At 45.8% G+C, this 18,334-nt stretch overlaps 1 protein-coding gene across 1 annotated transcript in view; it reads left to right on the top strand.

The window, feature by feature from the left end:
* The first annotated feature begins 10,265 nt into the window (after positions 1–10,265).
* SLC35F1 (solute carrier family 35 member F1) overlaps positions 10,266–18,334 on the top strand; it is a 228,532-nt gene continuing 220,463 nt past the window's right edge. The window contains exon 1 of the mRNA XM_059469282.1: positions 10,266–10,468. Coding sequence (XP_059325265.1) covers positions 10,266–10,468 — 203 coding nt within the window. The remainder of the gene's footprint in view (positions 10,469–18,334) is intronic.

Here is an 18,334-nt window from a genome sequence, read left to right as displayed (position 1 = left end):
CTGGTACTTTCTCTCCAGTTCTGTGCTGGGTTACTGAGTCAGAGAAAGCTGAAAAGCAGTCCCAGACATCTCAGCTGGATTTAAACTCTGTTACCCAGGCTGTGCTTCCTTAAGAAGGATTTCACAGTATGTACAGGAGCACATTTTGGTGGGATTTACTTGCTTTTACTTCAACACGAGCATTATATCTATCTGCTAAGTAGTTCTTATCACTGAGAATAGCTCTTGCTTCTGTTGGCATGACAGTCAAATACTTTTCAGAATATGATAGACATGTTCATTAATCCCAGTGTAGGAAGAAGCAAATCGTGGCTGCTTGTACACCAGGACAAGCACATTATTCATCCTGTTTCCTTGCTCTCCATCCTAAGTGCAGAGAAGGGTGAGGCTCCAGCTCTCCAGTTTGGTACAAAAGTGTGTAGAAATCAGAAGAATGTGTTTGTGAGAAAACCAAGTAAAATTTCCACCTGCATCAGTTCAGCATGGGAGCTAGTTGAACATGCTCTGAGAATAAGTTAAAATGACCAAGTCAAGAGAAGGTAACAACTCAGTCAGCAAAAAGAGATGAATTTGGTCCAACACTTTTGCCCATAGACTCTGGCTTCCATATCTCTTCAAAATTCAGTGTTCATTCAGATAATCTATTATTAACCATTAGCATGTTTCAGACTCTATGTGGGACATGACTCTCTAATCATCAAATCTAACTTCTGGAATGAATTGGGGTTAGCCATGGAAAAAATTCCACTTTCCATGCATCCTTCTCCATCTTGAACACTGCTGATGATGCTGACATAATGACCTCCTTAGGTGGTACCTTCCTAAGCCCAAGTTGTCCTGTTAATCATGTCTCCTTCTGCTATTTCAGTAATGCAGAACTAATATAATTAAGAATAATTTAATAAAGCCTTGAACCTGACAGTAACTTTCATTAATCACCCAAAGAGTTCACCTATTTGCAAAATGTGACTAGCAGATGTGGCTTTCTTGCCCCAAAATGCTATGTATTTAATCTTTCATTCCTTCTGCACACTAGATTTTGGACTTGGCTTAACAACAATCCCTCCTCTCGTTCACTCACAGAATTGCAGTTAGGTCTTGCCAACAAGGCCTGCAAAACAAATTGACACACGAAAAAAAGATAACATGGAAAGGCACTTTACACTTTGAAAGGAGAACTTGTTAATACCTGGAGATCAATCTTTATTTTTGAAAGATTAAGGCATTTCACAAAAATGTACCAGATATAAAGAATCACCAGAAACCAACAATAAATATCCATAAAGAGTGCTGCTTCCAAAGGAAGTATTCTGATTTTTATCTGTTTTTTTTTAGTTGTTACCCCTGCTGATGGATACACTAAAACAGCCACTCAGTCACGTACATACTGAATCTTACTGAGGCAATAATTCTAAGTGCTCCTCTCTCCAGTCTATCAAGGAATATGGCAAGAGAGCTGAATCTCTGCTATTCCTTCCAATACATTTGAGTAATTAAGAATTTGCATTTGTCAAGCGCTTTGTTGTTGCTTTATTTGCATACATTTTATCTTTGTTCTTGTAGAATGTGGGAGTAAGTCACTTTATAGATCCTCATCCTTTCATGTTTTTCTGTAACTTTATCCTAATAAAATGAGAAGTAGTGAAAAGGTTACTCTTCCCATCTCTATTGCCTTGTAGATTTTTCTGACCCCACAGTTACACATACACGTACTACTGAAACATAGCTTGGCACAACTAAAATCCTGATTCACTGGACTGTAGGATAACTTTCCTCGGAAGGGAACACAGAAAGACTCTGGTCCAACTGTGGTGGTGTTTGAGGGTCCCCAGCATGAGGGAAGAGATGAGAATCTTGACTCCATGTTTCAGAAGGCTGATATGTTATGTTATGTTATATTATGTTATATTATGTTATGTTATATTTTAAAATTATATACGTAAAAGATACTAAAGAATAAAAGAAAGGATTTAATCAGAAAGCTAGGAAGGAATGATAATAAAGAAACCCATGACAGGCTCAGAAAGTCTGACACAGCTGGCTGTGATTTTACCAAGTAAAAACAATTCACATGCTGGGTAAACAATTCTCCAAATTACATTCCAAAGTAGCAAAACATGGAGAAGCTGAAGCTTCCCAGCTTCTCAGGAGAAAAGATCCTGGCAAAGGGATTTTTCATGAAATATGTCAGTGACATCCAATCTCCTGTGAAACCAGGTGCCTTGTGATTTCACTTGCTGGATCTTGAAAACCTCCAAGGATGGAGCCTTTCCATCCTTGGCAGTTTGTGCCATTGCTTGATGGAGTTAATAAAGCAGCTGGCTTGTTGTAATCTCTATGCTAAAATTGCTCTGATTTGTCGCCTTTAGAGCATTGTCATGCTAGAAAAAGAGCAGGTTTGTTCTTGTGTTTCCCACACTCTAGGACAGGCTCAGGGTGTAACCAGGATTCTGACAGTCCTGGGAAGCTGGGGAAGTTAAAATGACAGAAAGGAGGAAAGGCAGTGCAAAGGTCAGTCGTTCTCCTCCCCTGCAGCATTAACACAGTGTTGCTGTGTTGTCTGTCACAGATTTTTGGATCAGCTCTGAGAAGGTGGAACTGTGCAGGGGAGGTGAGGCAGGTGGGACTAGAGGTACACAAGGCCAGGGAGAGAAGATACGGGAAGTTTGAATAGGTGGTGAAGGGCAGGCAGTGCCAGCAAAAACACAGATGTGGTCACAGCAGCACCGTCCCGAATGGCCGGCGTGTGCAGGTGGAATGAAGAGGGAAAAGCCTAACCTGCACCACTGTCATGACCACTGCTTGAAGGCACAACCCTTCTGCTCCTGTCTTCTGCAGCCTGGACCCCTCTCCCATGGCCCTGGGGGAGGAGGGAGCACCACACTGCACCTGCACTGGGTCAGGGCTGGGGCTGCACTCCCTGGCACCTTGCTTCCATCTCCAGTGGGTTTAATTTAGGTTTCAGCCCTACCATTTTGTTTCCCCCTGGGAGATATGACAGCAATAATTAGAAACCCAGAGGCCTCTGGTGTTATTAACCAGGACAAAAGTCTGTCAATGAGATATATTACAATACTGCTAAGGCATACAATATGTATGGTTGGTTTTCTCTAGAGGTTAACACACTAACTGTTTGGGAAGCCCCTTTAATTTCTCCACAGTCCATCTAATGGCTTTTCTCCCTTAGAAAATGAACTCTCATTTTTCTCCTGAGGTGATTTGCTTTAAATGTTGAAATCCTTTTTCCAGATGGAATTCTTGTCCAGCAAAACTGCCATGTCACTTTGCCCTGGAATCTGGCAGTCCTGGCCTGTATCAGAAGCAGCGTGGTCAGCAGAACCAGTGATTGTCCCCCTGTACCTGGGACTGGTGAGGCCACACCTTGAATCCTGTGCTCAATTATGGGTCCCTCACTAATAGAGAGAGACATTGAGGTGCTGGGGCATGGCCAGAGAAGGGCAGTGGAGCTGGTGAAGGGTCTGAAGAACAAGCCTTACAGGGAACAACCAAGGGAGCTGGGGTTGTTTAGCCTGGACAGGAGGAGGCTCAGGAGGGACCTTATTGCTGTGCACAGCTGCCTGAAAGGAGGCTGCAGCAAGGCAGGGGTTGGTCTCTTCTCACACATAATAAGCACCAGGCTGACAGGACAGTTGCTCCAAAAGGGTTGCTCAGCATTGAAAGAGGCTGCCTAGGAAAGTGGTTGAGTTACCAGCCCTGGAGGCATTTAGAAAACATATACATGTCGTGCTTGAAGCCATGGTTAATGGTGGCCTTGCCAGTGCTGAGTTAATGGCTGGACTTGGGGATCCTCAAGGTCCTTTCTGACTGAAATGATTCTGTCATTCTGCATCTCTCACCTCTCACCCTGAGTTTTTGTTTGGACATTGTTTACCCAGAGAGGGCATGGCCAGGAGGACCTCAAGATCACCTTAAATGATCTCATGTACACCACAGGCTTCCACATTCCACTGAGCTACTGCTGTATGGAGATGGTGCGCTGAAACCCGGGCAGTGAAATGCCTCTCAGTCCAAGGGCAGCTTCATTCTTGGAAATCCAGGCCTCTCCTTGACATATTGACTATTATCTGACTTGCAAATGGACTAATAAACCACCTCTGCTGTGAGGTGTGTCATTTCCAAAAATATTTCCCAAGTTGTGTGTCGAAGCATCCCTCCAACCTGCTCACCGAATCCCCCAGGCAGAGAAGATCCCGCAGGACTGAGGAGTTTTCTATAAAGTACAGATAAGCAAGGAAATAAAGCAATATCAAATTTCATATTTCTCCTGAAATGGAATTTTCAAGACTTGCTTCCTCCAAATCAACACAAATTGGTTTGATTTTTCTCATCTTTGTATCACATTTTCTGATTGCCAAACAGTAACATTGAAAAGAGTTATTGTTTTTCCATAGAAGAACATGATTATTTAAAAAAACTTGTTGTTTCTGGACAAGTAGAGACACTTAAATCAGGGCATGCTGTAGGCTAACATTTAATAATGCAACAAGGAAGAACAAGAATCACACAATCAAAGAAATTAATCTTAATGTGTTTTTGTGAAAAGAACAAGTAGATTGAAAATGCTACTGAGCTGCACAAAACCAGCAATACACGATTTATTATAACTTAATTTCTCTTTTGGTACCAGGTTAGGGACTTCTTCCTGCTTGCTTTTCCAGTGCTGAATATCAGCAAGGGAAATAGCAGTCTGCCTCCCCGCAGCTTCCTGAGCTGATGAGCTGATGAGCTGTTGCTTTCGAGATTCAGCTCTCTTTCCAGTCTGAGGTTTTGAGTCTGTGAGTGACCTATGCTACAGGCAAAGCAGGAAAGTTAATACTGTTCTTAATTAATCTCTGCAGGATTCATTTATGTTTATGCAAATTAGGAAGAGGACAAGTAGGTAAACGTCTGCAACTGTCAAAAAGCTGCCGGTGATTGCACGGCTGTGACAAAGTGCTGAAATGATTGCTGCAGCAGTGAAGCAAGGAGATCTCAAAGAAGAGGCAATCACATGTGAGGCAGGAGCTCTCCCCATTCTCCTCAGAGAAACAGAGCTATTCCAGATGTTCTGCTCCTGAACTGCTTGTGAACCTTGTACTATTGTAAGCTCAGGCATTCGCAGATTATTTATTGTACTTTTTATTGTGCATTTGCTGCTCACCGAAGGTGATGGAATTGAATAAATTCTATTTAATTTTACCTTTTCTGTATTGTATAATCTATCTTCTTTATATGGATGCAGCTGCTTAGTCTCAGGCTCCAAAGGCATTGCAATGCAATTCTCCCTGTCTCTGCTTGTGTGTGAGAATATTCCCCTGCAAGAAAGAAAATTATTAGCCAGTTGTTATATTCCCTTCTGCAGCTAATGAAAAATATAAAGTATTTTTATGATGTGATGTGAATAATAGACATCACCACCCACAACCTTCCTCTGCCATGCAGGTGGGGTGTCTCACATCATGTGCAAGGCAAGGAACAGAGAACCAGTGGGGAGAGCAGCTCTGTCTGTGCCTCCATGCTTCTCCCCTCTTGTTCCATCAGATGCAGAGTTCTTGGCTGGGTACTGTATGTGAGTTGTGTGCTGATATTCCCCACAGCTACATTGCCTTTCCACAGATCATCTGACATGTATGAATAGACACATTATGCTCATTGTTCATGACTGATGGCTTCTCATCTTGTAACCCCTTGTCTTGTGAGGCCACGATTACCTGTAATAATGGTGCCAAAATGGGACAGTGGTGCATGGAGGCTGAGGAATAACATGAAGGCTGTGCTGCTGTGCTCTACCCTTCCTTTTTTCTGTCATAGTCTACCTCCCATGTTGGAAATTTGTCACTTCTGTGAATCTTTCTCATGTGTGTTGGGAAGTGGTTGGGGTTGTTGGACTCTCCTAATAAACTCTGCCAAAGAGGGGGCTGGGAAGGATTTTCAGCAAAGGACTTTTGTTGACACCAACACTTTGCCTCCATGGCTGTTGCTTGACCCCCAAAAGAAGGCAGTCAGCATTTCCCAATGCAGCTCTGACTTTAGGGATACCTGGGTTTCTTTCAAATAAGCTAGACAGAAGCACTACAGCTTCAGGATAGTGCTCAACCCAAACTCACCCGAAGTATGACTAAACCCTCTCTGGAGCACCATGCAGGAATAAGTGGGATGAGCTAATGCTGATCCATCTGGTGTTGCAGCAGAGTGTGTTAATGAAAGATCTCATTCCCTCCAGCTGCAACTATTTCATTCCAGGGATGAAGGAAAAAAAAAAGTAATATTTGATTTCTTAGTCATAATCAAGCAATGTTTTAATAAAATAAAAATGTTTAAGATAAATAAAATGTTAGATCAAATATTAAAATTTACATATCAACATAAAATTTATATATTCTGTACAAATCAAACAGGAAATATATAATAGTCATTCAGAGGGAGGAAAAAGCCATCATGATTCTTCCTCTTGGCATCCTTGATGGCTGATTGAGAAATGACAGCGCATGTCCTGTCTTGGCTGGAGCTGCTTCAGTACCTCAGTTTCCCATCCTTGAAAAAAATGTGACAGAAGAGTCTACTTTGTCTGGCTGAATCCCCACAATAAGACAAGCAGCCTTGAGAGCTGCTTCAGAGCTACAGAACCCAGAGCTTTTCCACAGAACTGCAACCATTGGAATTTGGGGTGCTTTTCTTTGAGCTGGGAACCAAGAGGTGCCAACAGAAAAAGCAACTTCACCAATTCTAGGAGACTCAGCTGGAAAAGCAAAAAATTGAGTTTAACATCTCTAAAATTTGGCTAAGCAGAGGTGAGAGCCCAAGTCCTTGCATCCAGGGAAACTGTTCAACCAATTTGTAGGTATAGGGGCATGCCTTTATAAAAATTTCTTCTTTGTTAGTACCGCTGCCCTACTTACAAATTCTACTGGTACTGTGCTGTCCCTCTAGCTACTGGTTAGCCTCTGGTCCTGCCACAATCCTTCCAGCTCTCAAGTGGGACTACAGCACAGCTGCAAGATTGGAGCCGCAGGAGAGGACTTCCCCATCTAGTTTAAGGATTGTGCTTCAAGGATTTAGGCTTAGGCCAGACTCCTGGGTAGTGTGTTAGGCAGTCACTGAGGCTGCTGTGCTAACAGCTTTGTACATCTTTATTGACAGAAACTTTAAAAGTTAAAAGGAATTGATCCCCTGTGAACTCTGGTGGCCATGGAGAGTTTTTTCCTTTATTCATGGAGACTGTTGGAGAACAAAAAGGCTGAGGCAGTTCAGTGCCTTCAAGAGCCTGGGTTTAAGCTCATGTGACAATATTGGAAAACCTACACTTGAAACCAGATTCAACTGCTGGAAGGTGAACTGCTTCTTCAGGGTAAATGACAAAAACGAGTCATCAGACTAACCTCTAGCATGTTCACCTGGGGGGTGAAATGCTTAACATAAAAGAAATTTTCACAATTATACAGATTCTATGCCTATATTCTGGTAAAACTACTCCAGTTGGGTGTTACATAAATGAAAATGTCGGAGGTGCCATAGTTGAATGTCAACATGGAAAGTCACAGTTACAAGGGAGCGGAGCATGCTTAGCACTTAGTTTGAAATCAGGCCAGGAATGCTGGGACTGAGGGATACTGAGCCACAGAAACAGCATCTTGAGCAATTATTAAAATGTTAAAAAATGCTGCTCTCAATCAGTGCCTACTGATTGTATGATGCAGTCCACTGCTGATATTACTAAACGGAATGCATCCTGTGCAATTGATCCTCCCAGTACTTTTGTCTAACCGTGGAAAAAGCCCTGCATGGCTAAGCTGCAATATTAAAAGCATGAAGCCATGGGATGGTGTAATGCTCTGTGTGTGGTATGGTGTGGTGGTGAGACAAAGTGAAAAGTAATTGGAAACAATTTCATTGGACACAGCAAAAGTTTGGCATTGCATTTATGATGGACCTGCATGTGCAAGAAATCCATTTGTCACAATGGCAGCAGGGCTGTCTGCACAGACCTACAGTTTTTCTCTGCATTGCCAAAATGGGGGCTGCTAAAAAAGGGGGCTGCTCTGAGGAAAGGGCCTCCCTACAGCCCCCCCGTTTATGGGCACATCCCAAATTGGACTCCAGGTATGCATTCACTTGGTTTAATCAGCGGGAATAAAGTTACACAAACACTGTTGTTCTGGTCTGCTCAGCTGTCGGATTAGTCTGCAATGGCCACTGAGCACCCAGAAGCACACACATCTCTGACCTCAACCCTTTTCCATCTCACAGCGAGCGCTTCCAGAGTACTCACCCAGCCACAGCGTGGCGAGACAGCCTGTTTAACCGAGGGCACGGAAACATTAACAAACAGGTGCGAGAGCGCGTAGGGCACAGCGGAGTGTGCGAGCGGGGAGATGCTGCAGCTGCAGGGAGCCTTGGCTGCCAGCCCCGCAGATAACCAACCCTGCACCGCCCGGCTGCGGGGCACTGCAGCTCCCCAGCCTCTGCCCCTTCCACTTCAAGAGCTGCCAGGGAGAATGAACCTCATCCTCTCTCCACTTACGGGAGCATGTGGTTGCCATGGGGGGAATGGGAGACAGGAGAATCGCTCAGTAGCATAATCCGATTCAACTGAGATTCGGCTCGCGCTGAAAACAGCTGGCTGTTTGCCCAGAACAGAGAATGAACTTTACAGGATTTCGAGTGAGCGAGCCCCATCTTCAAAAGCATTCCTCTGGTAAAGCAACATGCTCCACCGGATCTCATCTGAAGACCTGTTAGACGGAGGCTGCTCTGGTACTCAGAGTAAACCGACGCATTAAACATTGATATTGGCAAAAGGAAGAGTTCCTACAAACAGACATTACCGACCTGAAACATAAAGATAAAAAAAAGAGGCAAATATAATTTTGAGTATCACATCTATCTGATTTCCCTGGGAGGCACTGCATGGCTTTACAACCACATTTCCCTGCTTACCATGAATGTTCATCTCATCTTCACAGCTTTGTGTAAGGTTCACACAAACAAATATGCGGAAAGAATCCTTGACAAAAATAAGTAGAGGGGAACAATAGAATGAAGAAGGTGAAATTTCAAATGTATGTCACTTAAAGGCTTAGCAAAATTATCATGTAATATGTTTCAGAGAGACATGATCGATTGAAAAGACACCTCCTCTGAGCCTAATTCAATTTTTGAAGTGAAAGATCTTTATGTTTAGAGTAAGAAATATTGAACCCACGTTCATTCCATTTCTCTTTGGGGAGTCTCCCAGTATTTGAACGCGAGAAACACAACACTTTAACAAGCCTCGCCCAGGCATGAACTTCAAGTGCACTGTCTCTATGAAAAATGTATGGAGCTCTGAACTTTACAGCGACTGCCATGCCTCCCTCAGTCCCTTACGTGCCTCTGGCAGTGTGAGAGCCAGGGCGTTGTTCAGAGGCGATTTCTTCTTTACGCTTTTCCCAGTTGGCTGAAGATGACACGGGCCGTGCCGCGGTTCAGAAGACAAGTGTACGGCAACTCTCGGGCGTTCACACAGCCCCGCCAGGGAGGAAGTGCCGTGCCGCCCAGCCGTGAGCATCTCCAACCCAAAGAAACAACACCCCAAAAAACCCACCTCAAAAAGACAACTAAACACCCCGAAGAAAACCGATGAGGGTTTAATGGGGCAAAGTTCGGGCCCCGCCGACGCGGCTCCCCCTTTTCCCCCAGCACGGAGCGCAGCTGGAGGCGGCAGAGCCCTCGGGGCGGGCGGGACCCCTGCGGACCCCTCGGGACCGGCCCGGCCGCGCTGCCCCGGGGGCGCTGCCGCCGCCGCGGGCTCCCCCTGGCGGCCCCGGCCGCGCTCGGCGGCGGCTCCGCGGCGCGCAGGGCTCCGGGGGGCTCCGAGGGTCTCCGCGCCGTGCTGTGCTGTGCTGTGCCGTGCTGGGCCGGGCCGTGCCGCGGCAGCAGCCGCGCGTCAGGGGAGCGCGGGGCGGTGGCGAGCGGGAACAAAGGGGATCGAGGCGGCGCAGCGGCGGCGGCTCCGCCGGGGGGAGGCACCGGCTGGGCGCGGGGGGTGTGGGAGGAGGAGGAGGAGGAGGGTCGCCAAACTGCTGCCACTTCGTCGGCCGTGAGCGGCACTCGCTGGCGGCGGCGGCAGCATCCCGCCCCTCGCTGCATGGCAGCCCAGTGAGGGAGGAGCGGGCGAGGGTCTGGAGCTGCCCGGAAGCCGAGGGAGCCAGCGCCGGCGGCAGCAGCGCCCGCCGCCCTCCCGCCGGGATGCGCCCCGCTCTCCGCTGAGGCGCAGCCCCGCCGCGATGCTCTCCCCCGAGCGCCACCGCCAGCACCGCCACCCGCCGCCGCCGCAGCCGCCGCCGCCGCCGCACCACTCGCCGCAGCCTAGCCATGTCGTGGCCACCATCGAGAACCTGCCGGCGGAGGGCGGCAGCGGCGGCGGCAGGAGCGGCGTCTCCGCGCCCTCCTCCAGCGTGCGCCAGAGGATCAGGAAAGTGCTGAACAGGTGAGGCCAGGGGATGGAGCGGGGCTCTGGCTACACGGCACGGTGCCGCTCGCCCTGAGGCGCCCAGGTCGGAGGGGCCCCGACCCGGCCCGGCTCGGCTCCCTTCGGCTCCGCCGGGCTGGGCTGGGCTGGCAGCGCCTTCCTCCACAGGAGCCCCGGGCGGGTAGGGAGCGAAGGCGCGGAGCCTCCCCCGGCCCATTGTTGCCTGCGAGGCGGCGGCGTGAGCCGGCAGCCCGCGCCCTCCCCGTCGGTGCCGGTGGCACCTGCCGTGCCCACAGGCACAGCTTCCGCAGCGGAGCCCCCGCGCCTCCCGCCGCTCCCGCTGTCCCGACCGGTCGCGGACAGGCGGGAGCAGGCAGCGGCATCCCCGCCGCCGCAGCCCGAGCAAGTTGGAGCGCGGGCGAGAGCGCGGCGGGAAGGGGCGGCCCCCGGGGCTCCCGGCCGGGTCCGCCAGCGGCGCCCGGCGCGGCCTGATGCTCCGGGGTGCCGGTGGCGTCGTGTGGGATCTCTGCCCCGTTCAGAACGCTGGGGCTGCTGGCGAGAGGCGAGCCGCTCCGTTCGCCCCTGCGTGTGGCTCAGAGCGGTCAGTGCAAAGATGGGAAAACTGCAGGGTACTCGGAGTAAATTGTTTCACCGAAGGCACAAGAAAACGCTGGAACCATCTTAGTTAATCCTTTGCGCTCCCCTCTCTGCCGGTTGTTTCTTTTGCATTGCATTTGATGAGGGCAGAGGGTTTTACTACGGAACAGAGTCCATCCAGTGCCCAACTGGTTGCTCGTCTCCAGAAGAGGCTCCTGTCTGAAAAGGCAGCTGGAGCCATCACTTCTGCCTAATGACTCTTACGTGCTGAACAGGGCGGTTGCAGCAATGGGATGGTGCTACCAGCCTTGGCCTCATTGTCCCGGTTTTAGTTTCAGATCCATGTAACATGGACGAGCTACTGAACCCAGCTATTCTAAATGGGTGTATTAGGTTTGAAGATGAAGCTTTTAAATATTAAAAAATTACAATTCCTACAAGTGTTGCATTGTTAAAAATACGTGAAGCTCTTTGCTCTCAGAACATCCCTATTACACGCAGTTAATTAACTGTTACAATTCCAGGAGTATTCCCCAAAGCTTCAGTGACAGAGTTCCCTCTGTCTTATCTTATCTTTGTTATTTGAGCATGACAAGGGTTGAAAAGAAGTTGAAACAAGTAAGAGCTGCTTCAACTCAGTCACACATTTTCTTGTACCACAAGCATTTTGCAACTCTCCCTATTGAAAGATTGGCTCAATTCCTCAACCCGACAGTCCGTGTCATCTTAGGCATCCTGTGCTTGCAAGATCCCCCCCTCCTTCTGCTTGGTCATCCTGAGGTGTGTGTCAGTCCTGAAACAAGACACTAGAGAAAAGATGTTTTTCCAGGGGCACCAAGAGAAACAGGAAGATGTGGTGAAGAGGTCAGATACAAAAGCAGTAGGCTCTCCTGTGCAAGGGTGGTAATAATGACCTCTGGGGAGTCATCAGACTGACCACAGTCTTCATGGAGGTGTTGGATGAAGTCATACAGTTTAAACAGTTAGCAGGCTTATGCATGTATATGAATGAGTTGTAGATGAAATGTCAAATTAGTTGTTCTTTATATAAGATTGTATGATTGAAATGAGAATATGTAGGTGGGGTTTTGTTGTGGTTTTTTTTTTTTTTTTTTTTTTTTTTTTTTTTTTTAGGAGGGGAAGGATAGAAATTTGCTCTGGTGACCGAAGTTCAAATCTGTTTGTTCTGATTCATAAACTTGAACCTAGAAATGAGATCTCACATAGCACAGAAGAGCAGCCTAAGGAACAGGAGTCAGTCCTTTTTTTTTGTGATTGTGTTCTTACCTCCTCCTCAAACATGAAATAAGAGTAAAATTTTTCCAAATTTATGTGGTTTATGCAGAAGGAGAAGACATGTTACTGAGGTGTTTTAATTCTTAGCCAGTCTCATATTGTGTATCAATGGAAATTTTTCAGAAGTTAGATTTCCTTAAGTTTCTTTCAACTTTACATGGGAACTGATGTCTCCATGAAACATCACAGCTTTCATCAGTATTTCTGTTGATGCAGTGAAATGAATTCTGACACAGTGTTTATATTTTCATTCTCTATGAAAACAATAGTCTGAAAGTACATGTGGGAAAGAAAGAAACATGGATTCCATATCCCAAAAGAAGTAGGAGACCCCAACAAACCAAACATTGGCCTTTCCAATTGTTTTTCCCCTGGAAGAGGGTAACACTTTCTCTGTGCTATCTATACTTTGTGTGCACCATTTGCTTCCACCCATTAGTGGAAGATTCCTGCCTGATTCATTGTGCTTCTGTTTTCTGCTGCACAAAGTAGGGGATATTGACAACAACTGGGGCTGCCAGAAACTTGCTTTTGGCTGGTGGAATCACAGAATGGTTTGGGTTGGAAGGGACCTTTAAAGGTCACCTAATCCAACCCCTGCTGCCATCAGCAGGAACATCTTCAACTAGATCAGGCTGTTCAGAGCCACATCCAACCTTACCCTGATTGTTTCCAGGGATGAGGCATCTACCACATTTCTAGGCAGCCTCTTTCAGAGTTTCACCAACCTCATAATAGAAAAATTCTTCCTTACATCTAATCTTTTAATTTAAAACCCTTGTCCTGTCACAAGAGACCCTGCTAAGAAGTCTGTGCCCAGGGAGGGGACAGACTCTGGAGTGGTCAAGGGGGAAACAAGACATCAGGAGAAAGGACACAGACACTGGCAGAAACTGATCATTGTTTCTTTCTCACTTTCTTTGTAGCAGTTCTGTTACCCAGGCATTTTCTGATTCCTGAATTGCCTTCCATGGCAATTCAGGAATTAAAATTAAACCATTAAACCAAATTAAAATTGTTTTCCAAGCTATGGAAGCTTATTTTAACTTCACCTTCCAACTTCTCCTCTCTGTTCACACAGTAGATTCCAAGGTAATAGAGAAACACTGGAACAACCCCTGCAGGGTATTTGGGAGAGAACACACTGAAAGCAGAGCTGGCTGCCTGTAAAAGTCTATTTCAGTGATCACAGAAAACACTGAAAAAAGTTCCTAACAACAAAGCAGAAAGTAATTAAAACAAAAAAGTCAATGGTTAGAATTATGAAGGACTGGAGATGCTCAGCACAATTATGGGATCTACTGGAATAGTTTGTGTATAAATTCTGGGCTGCCGGTGATGGTGAACAGGACCTGCTGCAAGAGGATCAAACTTGCTGTTATCCTTGAAGCAGTTGTGGTGCTTAGGGATGTGGTTTAATAGTGGACCTGCTAGTGCTGGGTTAATGGTGGGGCTCCAGGATCTTAGAGGTCTTTTCCAACCTTAATGATTCTGTGGTTCTGAGTTGGGATGGCTTTGAGTTGCTGTAGCAGCTCAAAGGGGAAATGTTGTGCTGCAGATATGTTCCTGGACCTGAGACTCACACCCATGGTCCATAAATCCCATCTGCAGGGCCCTGCCTGGTACCTGCCCTGTGACATTTGCTGAGCAGGTGTCCCTGACTGACTGTGCCCTGCTATCTGCAGGGGAGAGCAAGAATAATGACTGCTTGATTACTTGCTTCCCCAAATTTCTGTGCAGCCAAAACTGAACTCCACAAACTCTGTCCGCTTGTAGAGGACCACTTAATAGGCAGTGACTTACTTGCTCCTCATTGACTCCCACCTCTAGTGGGGAGATAGAAGATAAATTATGTGGTTTGGAGTTCTGTGGTTCTCTGTGCCTGTGCCCCAGCAAGCACCTGTGTATTTCAGATACCTGTTGGTGGGTCCCAGCTTGATCCATCTGGCTGTATTCCAGCACAAGAGGCAGCTTGTGTCCCTTTCTTGCACTCCCTGGGTGATCTTTCAGAAGGGCAGAGACTCACCTGGCAGATTCTCCTGTGGCCCCTGAAACCTTTTGAACTAATTTTCAGGTTGGTCTCACACTGGGAAGTGTGGTTATCATCTCTTGAGAGGAACTGGACAGACAACAAACGTTGCTGAAACACAGGGGGAGCAGGTTGCCAAGGAATCTCTTTGGGGGATTCTTGCAAATTGTCTCTAAATGAAAGCCAACAGGCAAGATACCTGCTTATACATGGGCATTATCTCTGTAGTCCTGGGCAGCAGGACAGGGGGGAAAATGAAGTTTCTGCAAGCAAAATGAGTTAATATCTTTAGGTACTATGACAAAGTTATTTTACCTAAGTAAATGAGATTATTCCTAGAAACAAAAAAATTCCATAGCTGTGTCGACAAACTCAGGTCTCCAGAGACGTGTCTAAGGCACTGCTATTGTATTGCTTTCCTTGACAAGGACTTTTTAGACAGCTGGATGGCACATGCATTTTTCTGGGTTTACCTACTTCTATCTGTTAGAGCTTCCTTAAGGAATACAAGTTATAAAGTCTGGCTGTGCCTTATCTTGCTGTTTCAAGGTTGTCTTCATGGGCTTTTTATTGCTGGCAGTTGCTGAATGGCACTTTGTGTTTCTCAGAAGTTTCCTAAAAATCATATCAGAATGTTAGAGACATACTCAACTTGAATCAGAAAATGGAATAAGAGTTATTTCAGCCATTCAGTCCCATCTCATCTTTTAAATAGCTTTGTTCTCTGCACCAGTGAATTGCAAAAGTTATCTATGGAGCAGTGTGACTTTCTCTGCTTCTTTGCTCACTTTTTTACTTTGTCAAGTAGATTTCAGCCTTCTGTAAAAGCCACTGCATAGTCTAATTCCTGTCTTAGGAAAAGGAAGAGAAAAATGTTTCTAATGAGTATAATTCATTAAATTAGGCAATGATGTACTGAGCAAAATTATATGAAGAAAAGCAATTTAGATTCTTTTTGAAAGAAAGCCTGTCTGTTTGGGTTCAGTGTGAGTAAAACTTGATCTTTTAGTGTGTTACAGGCCCAGTTCCTCCCTGATGCTGGAGTTGAGGAAGTTTGGCCCACTAGCTGACTAACTTTGAACTTGACCTGTGTGTCAAAGCTACTAACTCTTAGGGATGGGAGCTGTTTAAATGGCACTGCAAGCATTGAAAGCTATAACACAATGTGGTTTTTTCCCTAATAACACACACCTGCATAATAAATCAGACATAGGGATTTTATGTACTTGGAGCTGAATAATAAAAGAACTTGGAGCTGAATAATAATAAAATTGAGATGAGATGTTTCATTGCCCCAAAGCAAAAACATCATTCAGTTGACTGATCAGAGAGGCAAACAAACCAAATAATTTGTGGCATTTTTCCTTAATGAAAAGCAAGTCAAGGATCAAACATATCATTTATGAATCCAAAAAAAGAGTGAGTATTCATGACCTTCAGTTGCTTTGCTTTCTTCTTCAAAACAAAAGAATTTGCTTCCTTTGGGATTTTTATTCTTAAAAAGTACAAATAGCTCCTCAAAGTCCACCCAGAATAACAGTGACTGTAGAAAAATGAGCCCGAGCTCAATTCAGATAGCCACAGTTCTCCTTGCAGGTAAAAATATTTATACCATTCTGAAGTAAGTAAAAGAAAATGACATCAGACCATAAATAAAGTAACTAGGTTGGCTTTCTTGTGCCTGTTAGTATTATTCTTTTTGGTTGAGGAAGTGGGAAGGTCATATCTGCCCGTAGGAAAGCATTCTGGCAGAGCATAAAGAAATGAAGTGATGAAAAATTGTCCATTCTTTCTTTTTCTCATTAGTTAGCTGGTAATCACCATTTTGTAAGCAAACAGTTTCTGCAAACTAGCTGTGTTCCCAATGATTAGGGTGCATGAGGGAATTACCTGTAAAATGTGAGAAAAAGATGCTCTTCCTCTTCTCCAAACAACTTATTTCAGTGAATGCACACTTACTTATTGGCATAGCACACCATATGCCATAGCATAGCATAGCATACCCAAAATGCTTTGATTTAGGAGTGAAGATCAGCTAAAGTACAAACGCCTTCCATGTTTTTGCTGTAGCGTGCACTGGAAATCTGTCCAAGTTTGGTTTCAAAGTGTCTGAGTGTCATTTCCTAACAGGTTTAGAAGCCAGGATTGGGAAGCTTTGTCCCTCTTGCACTTTTGAGAATTTGCACTTTTGGTGATTCAAGCCTTGCTGGTCCTGTTCTGAAGTAGGAATTGTTTGAAGTGATGTGATATCCTAAGTGCTCTGTAATCCAAACCATACAGTCCCTGTACTGAGTGGGAAAAGATTTCCCTAGGAGGGGCAATTGGGCAAGGCAGAATATGTGGGTGTCTTCTGTCCACCTTGACATTCAAAATGCCACTCCTTACTGGGTGCCTGTCTGTAAGTGGGAATTTCTGACACTGGCTGTGCTGTGGGCTTTGGGAAGGGGTTACTGCCTCTTGAACTAGGGGGGTTTCAAACGAGCAGCACCATAAATGGCTCCATAGAGAAAGCGGGAGGAATGGACAGAGTGGCTCTTATGGGATGGACAGAGCAGCTTTAATGTGCTAATGAGGGGAAGGCCAGATGCCAGCAGCGATCAGAAGGGCTCTTTGTGGCTCTGTCTCTTTGGAGATGGCTGGAGTCTCTGTCCTTATCGGGGTTGTTTCTGCAGGCAGAGGGAAACACTGGGGCTATTAGTGAGGTGTTCCCTTCCTTTAAGTCAGCAGATAGCCTGACAGATTAACACTTGAATACTGATTAGGGCTAATTACCAGGAAAGCTGAGGAAAAAGAAGTTGCTGAAGAAGCTTGACATTAAAAACTACAAAAATTAGCCCCCAAGCCCAACAACAACAGAAGTCTCATGCTCAAAGGCTTGTGAGCAGAGCTCAAACTCAGCTGAAATCACCTGTTGCAAGAACAGCTGTATGGGGACTCATAAATTGCTATGACTGTAAAGTGTGTAAGTATTGGTAGTTCTGAGATTCATGTTGTGAACTGCCTGCTTTACCTGTCTGTGCTTATTTATGTCTGTCATCCATCTAGCTGAGATTTTTACTGAAAACGCTTCAAGCTTTGAAGTTCGACTTTCAGCTTTCTCCGACTTGGTTCCTCTCGTGATTTAAGAAAACATTTCTTCGATACATGTTCACTCTCGGTCATTTTTCTCGGGGACAGCAAACGACTGAGGTAGCAGGTTTGACTCCCATGCACCTCCTTTTCCTCAGTGCAGGAGGGAGCATCCCCACAGCCTGGCGGTGCTGGGTGAGCACTCCCATACAGCAGCACACTGCCCTACATCTGCAGGGACTGTGCTGCATTTTTGGGAAGTGCCATGGCACACAGGGATGACCAAATAATTTCCTAGAGGAGGTGGGTGACACTTGTTCTCACCAGAATGGTCTGTCCACAAAGGATGCCATGCAGGCTCCACAGTAAAAAATAGGGATGCTTAATAAGCCAGTCTTCTGTTTATAGCTGATATAGTAACTTCAGTCCATAATTTCAGATTTGTAGGGGAGTAGAATATAAGTAAATGAAGGTAGTATAGAAAGCAATCTTACGCCCTAAAGAATTGCAGCTGAGCCAATTATTAAAGATTAGGAGCAGGCCTGACTTCAGCAGGCCGCAGCTGTAGCCAGTCAGCAGAGTGTTACAAAAGAGTGGGTTGGATGGTTGATGGAATTGGAGTCAGTAGGCTGCTGTGAGGACAAGGAAGAGTCAGTGCCCAGAGGAGCTGCCTACAAGAAACATCAAGGAGGTGTGAAACTCTAGCAACAAGGAACCCTTGCAATATAATGACAACGCAGATTCCCTTTGGTGTGGTGGTCACCTTTGCTTCCTTACACTGCCTGTTCCCCGTGTAATATGAGAGGTCTCACTCCACTTTCAGATGGGTCTGACCTGTGGTGACCTGTAGGAACTTTAGAGCTGGATAGTGAGTCTTTTCTTTTGCTGCAACT

The sequence above is a fragment of the Ammospiza nelsoni genome, chromosome 3 (assembly GCF_027579445.1).
Source record: "Ammospiza nelsoni isolate bAmmNel1 chromosome 3, bAmmNel1.pri, whole genome shotgun sequence".
NCBI classification, from domain to species: Eukaryota; Metazoa; Chordata; class Aves; order Passeriformes; family Passerellidae; genus Ammospiza; species Ammospiza nelsoni.
Note: the sequence above shows the minus strand (reverse complement) of the source record. Positions and strands in the feature narration are given on the sequence as shown.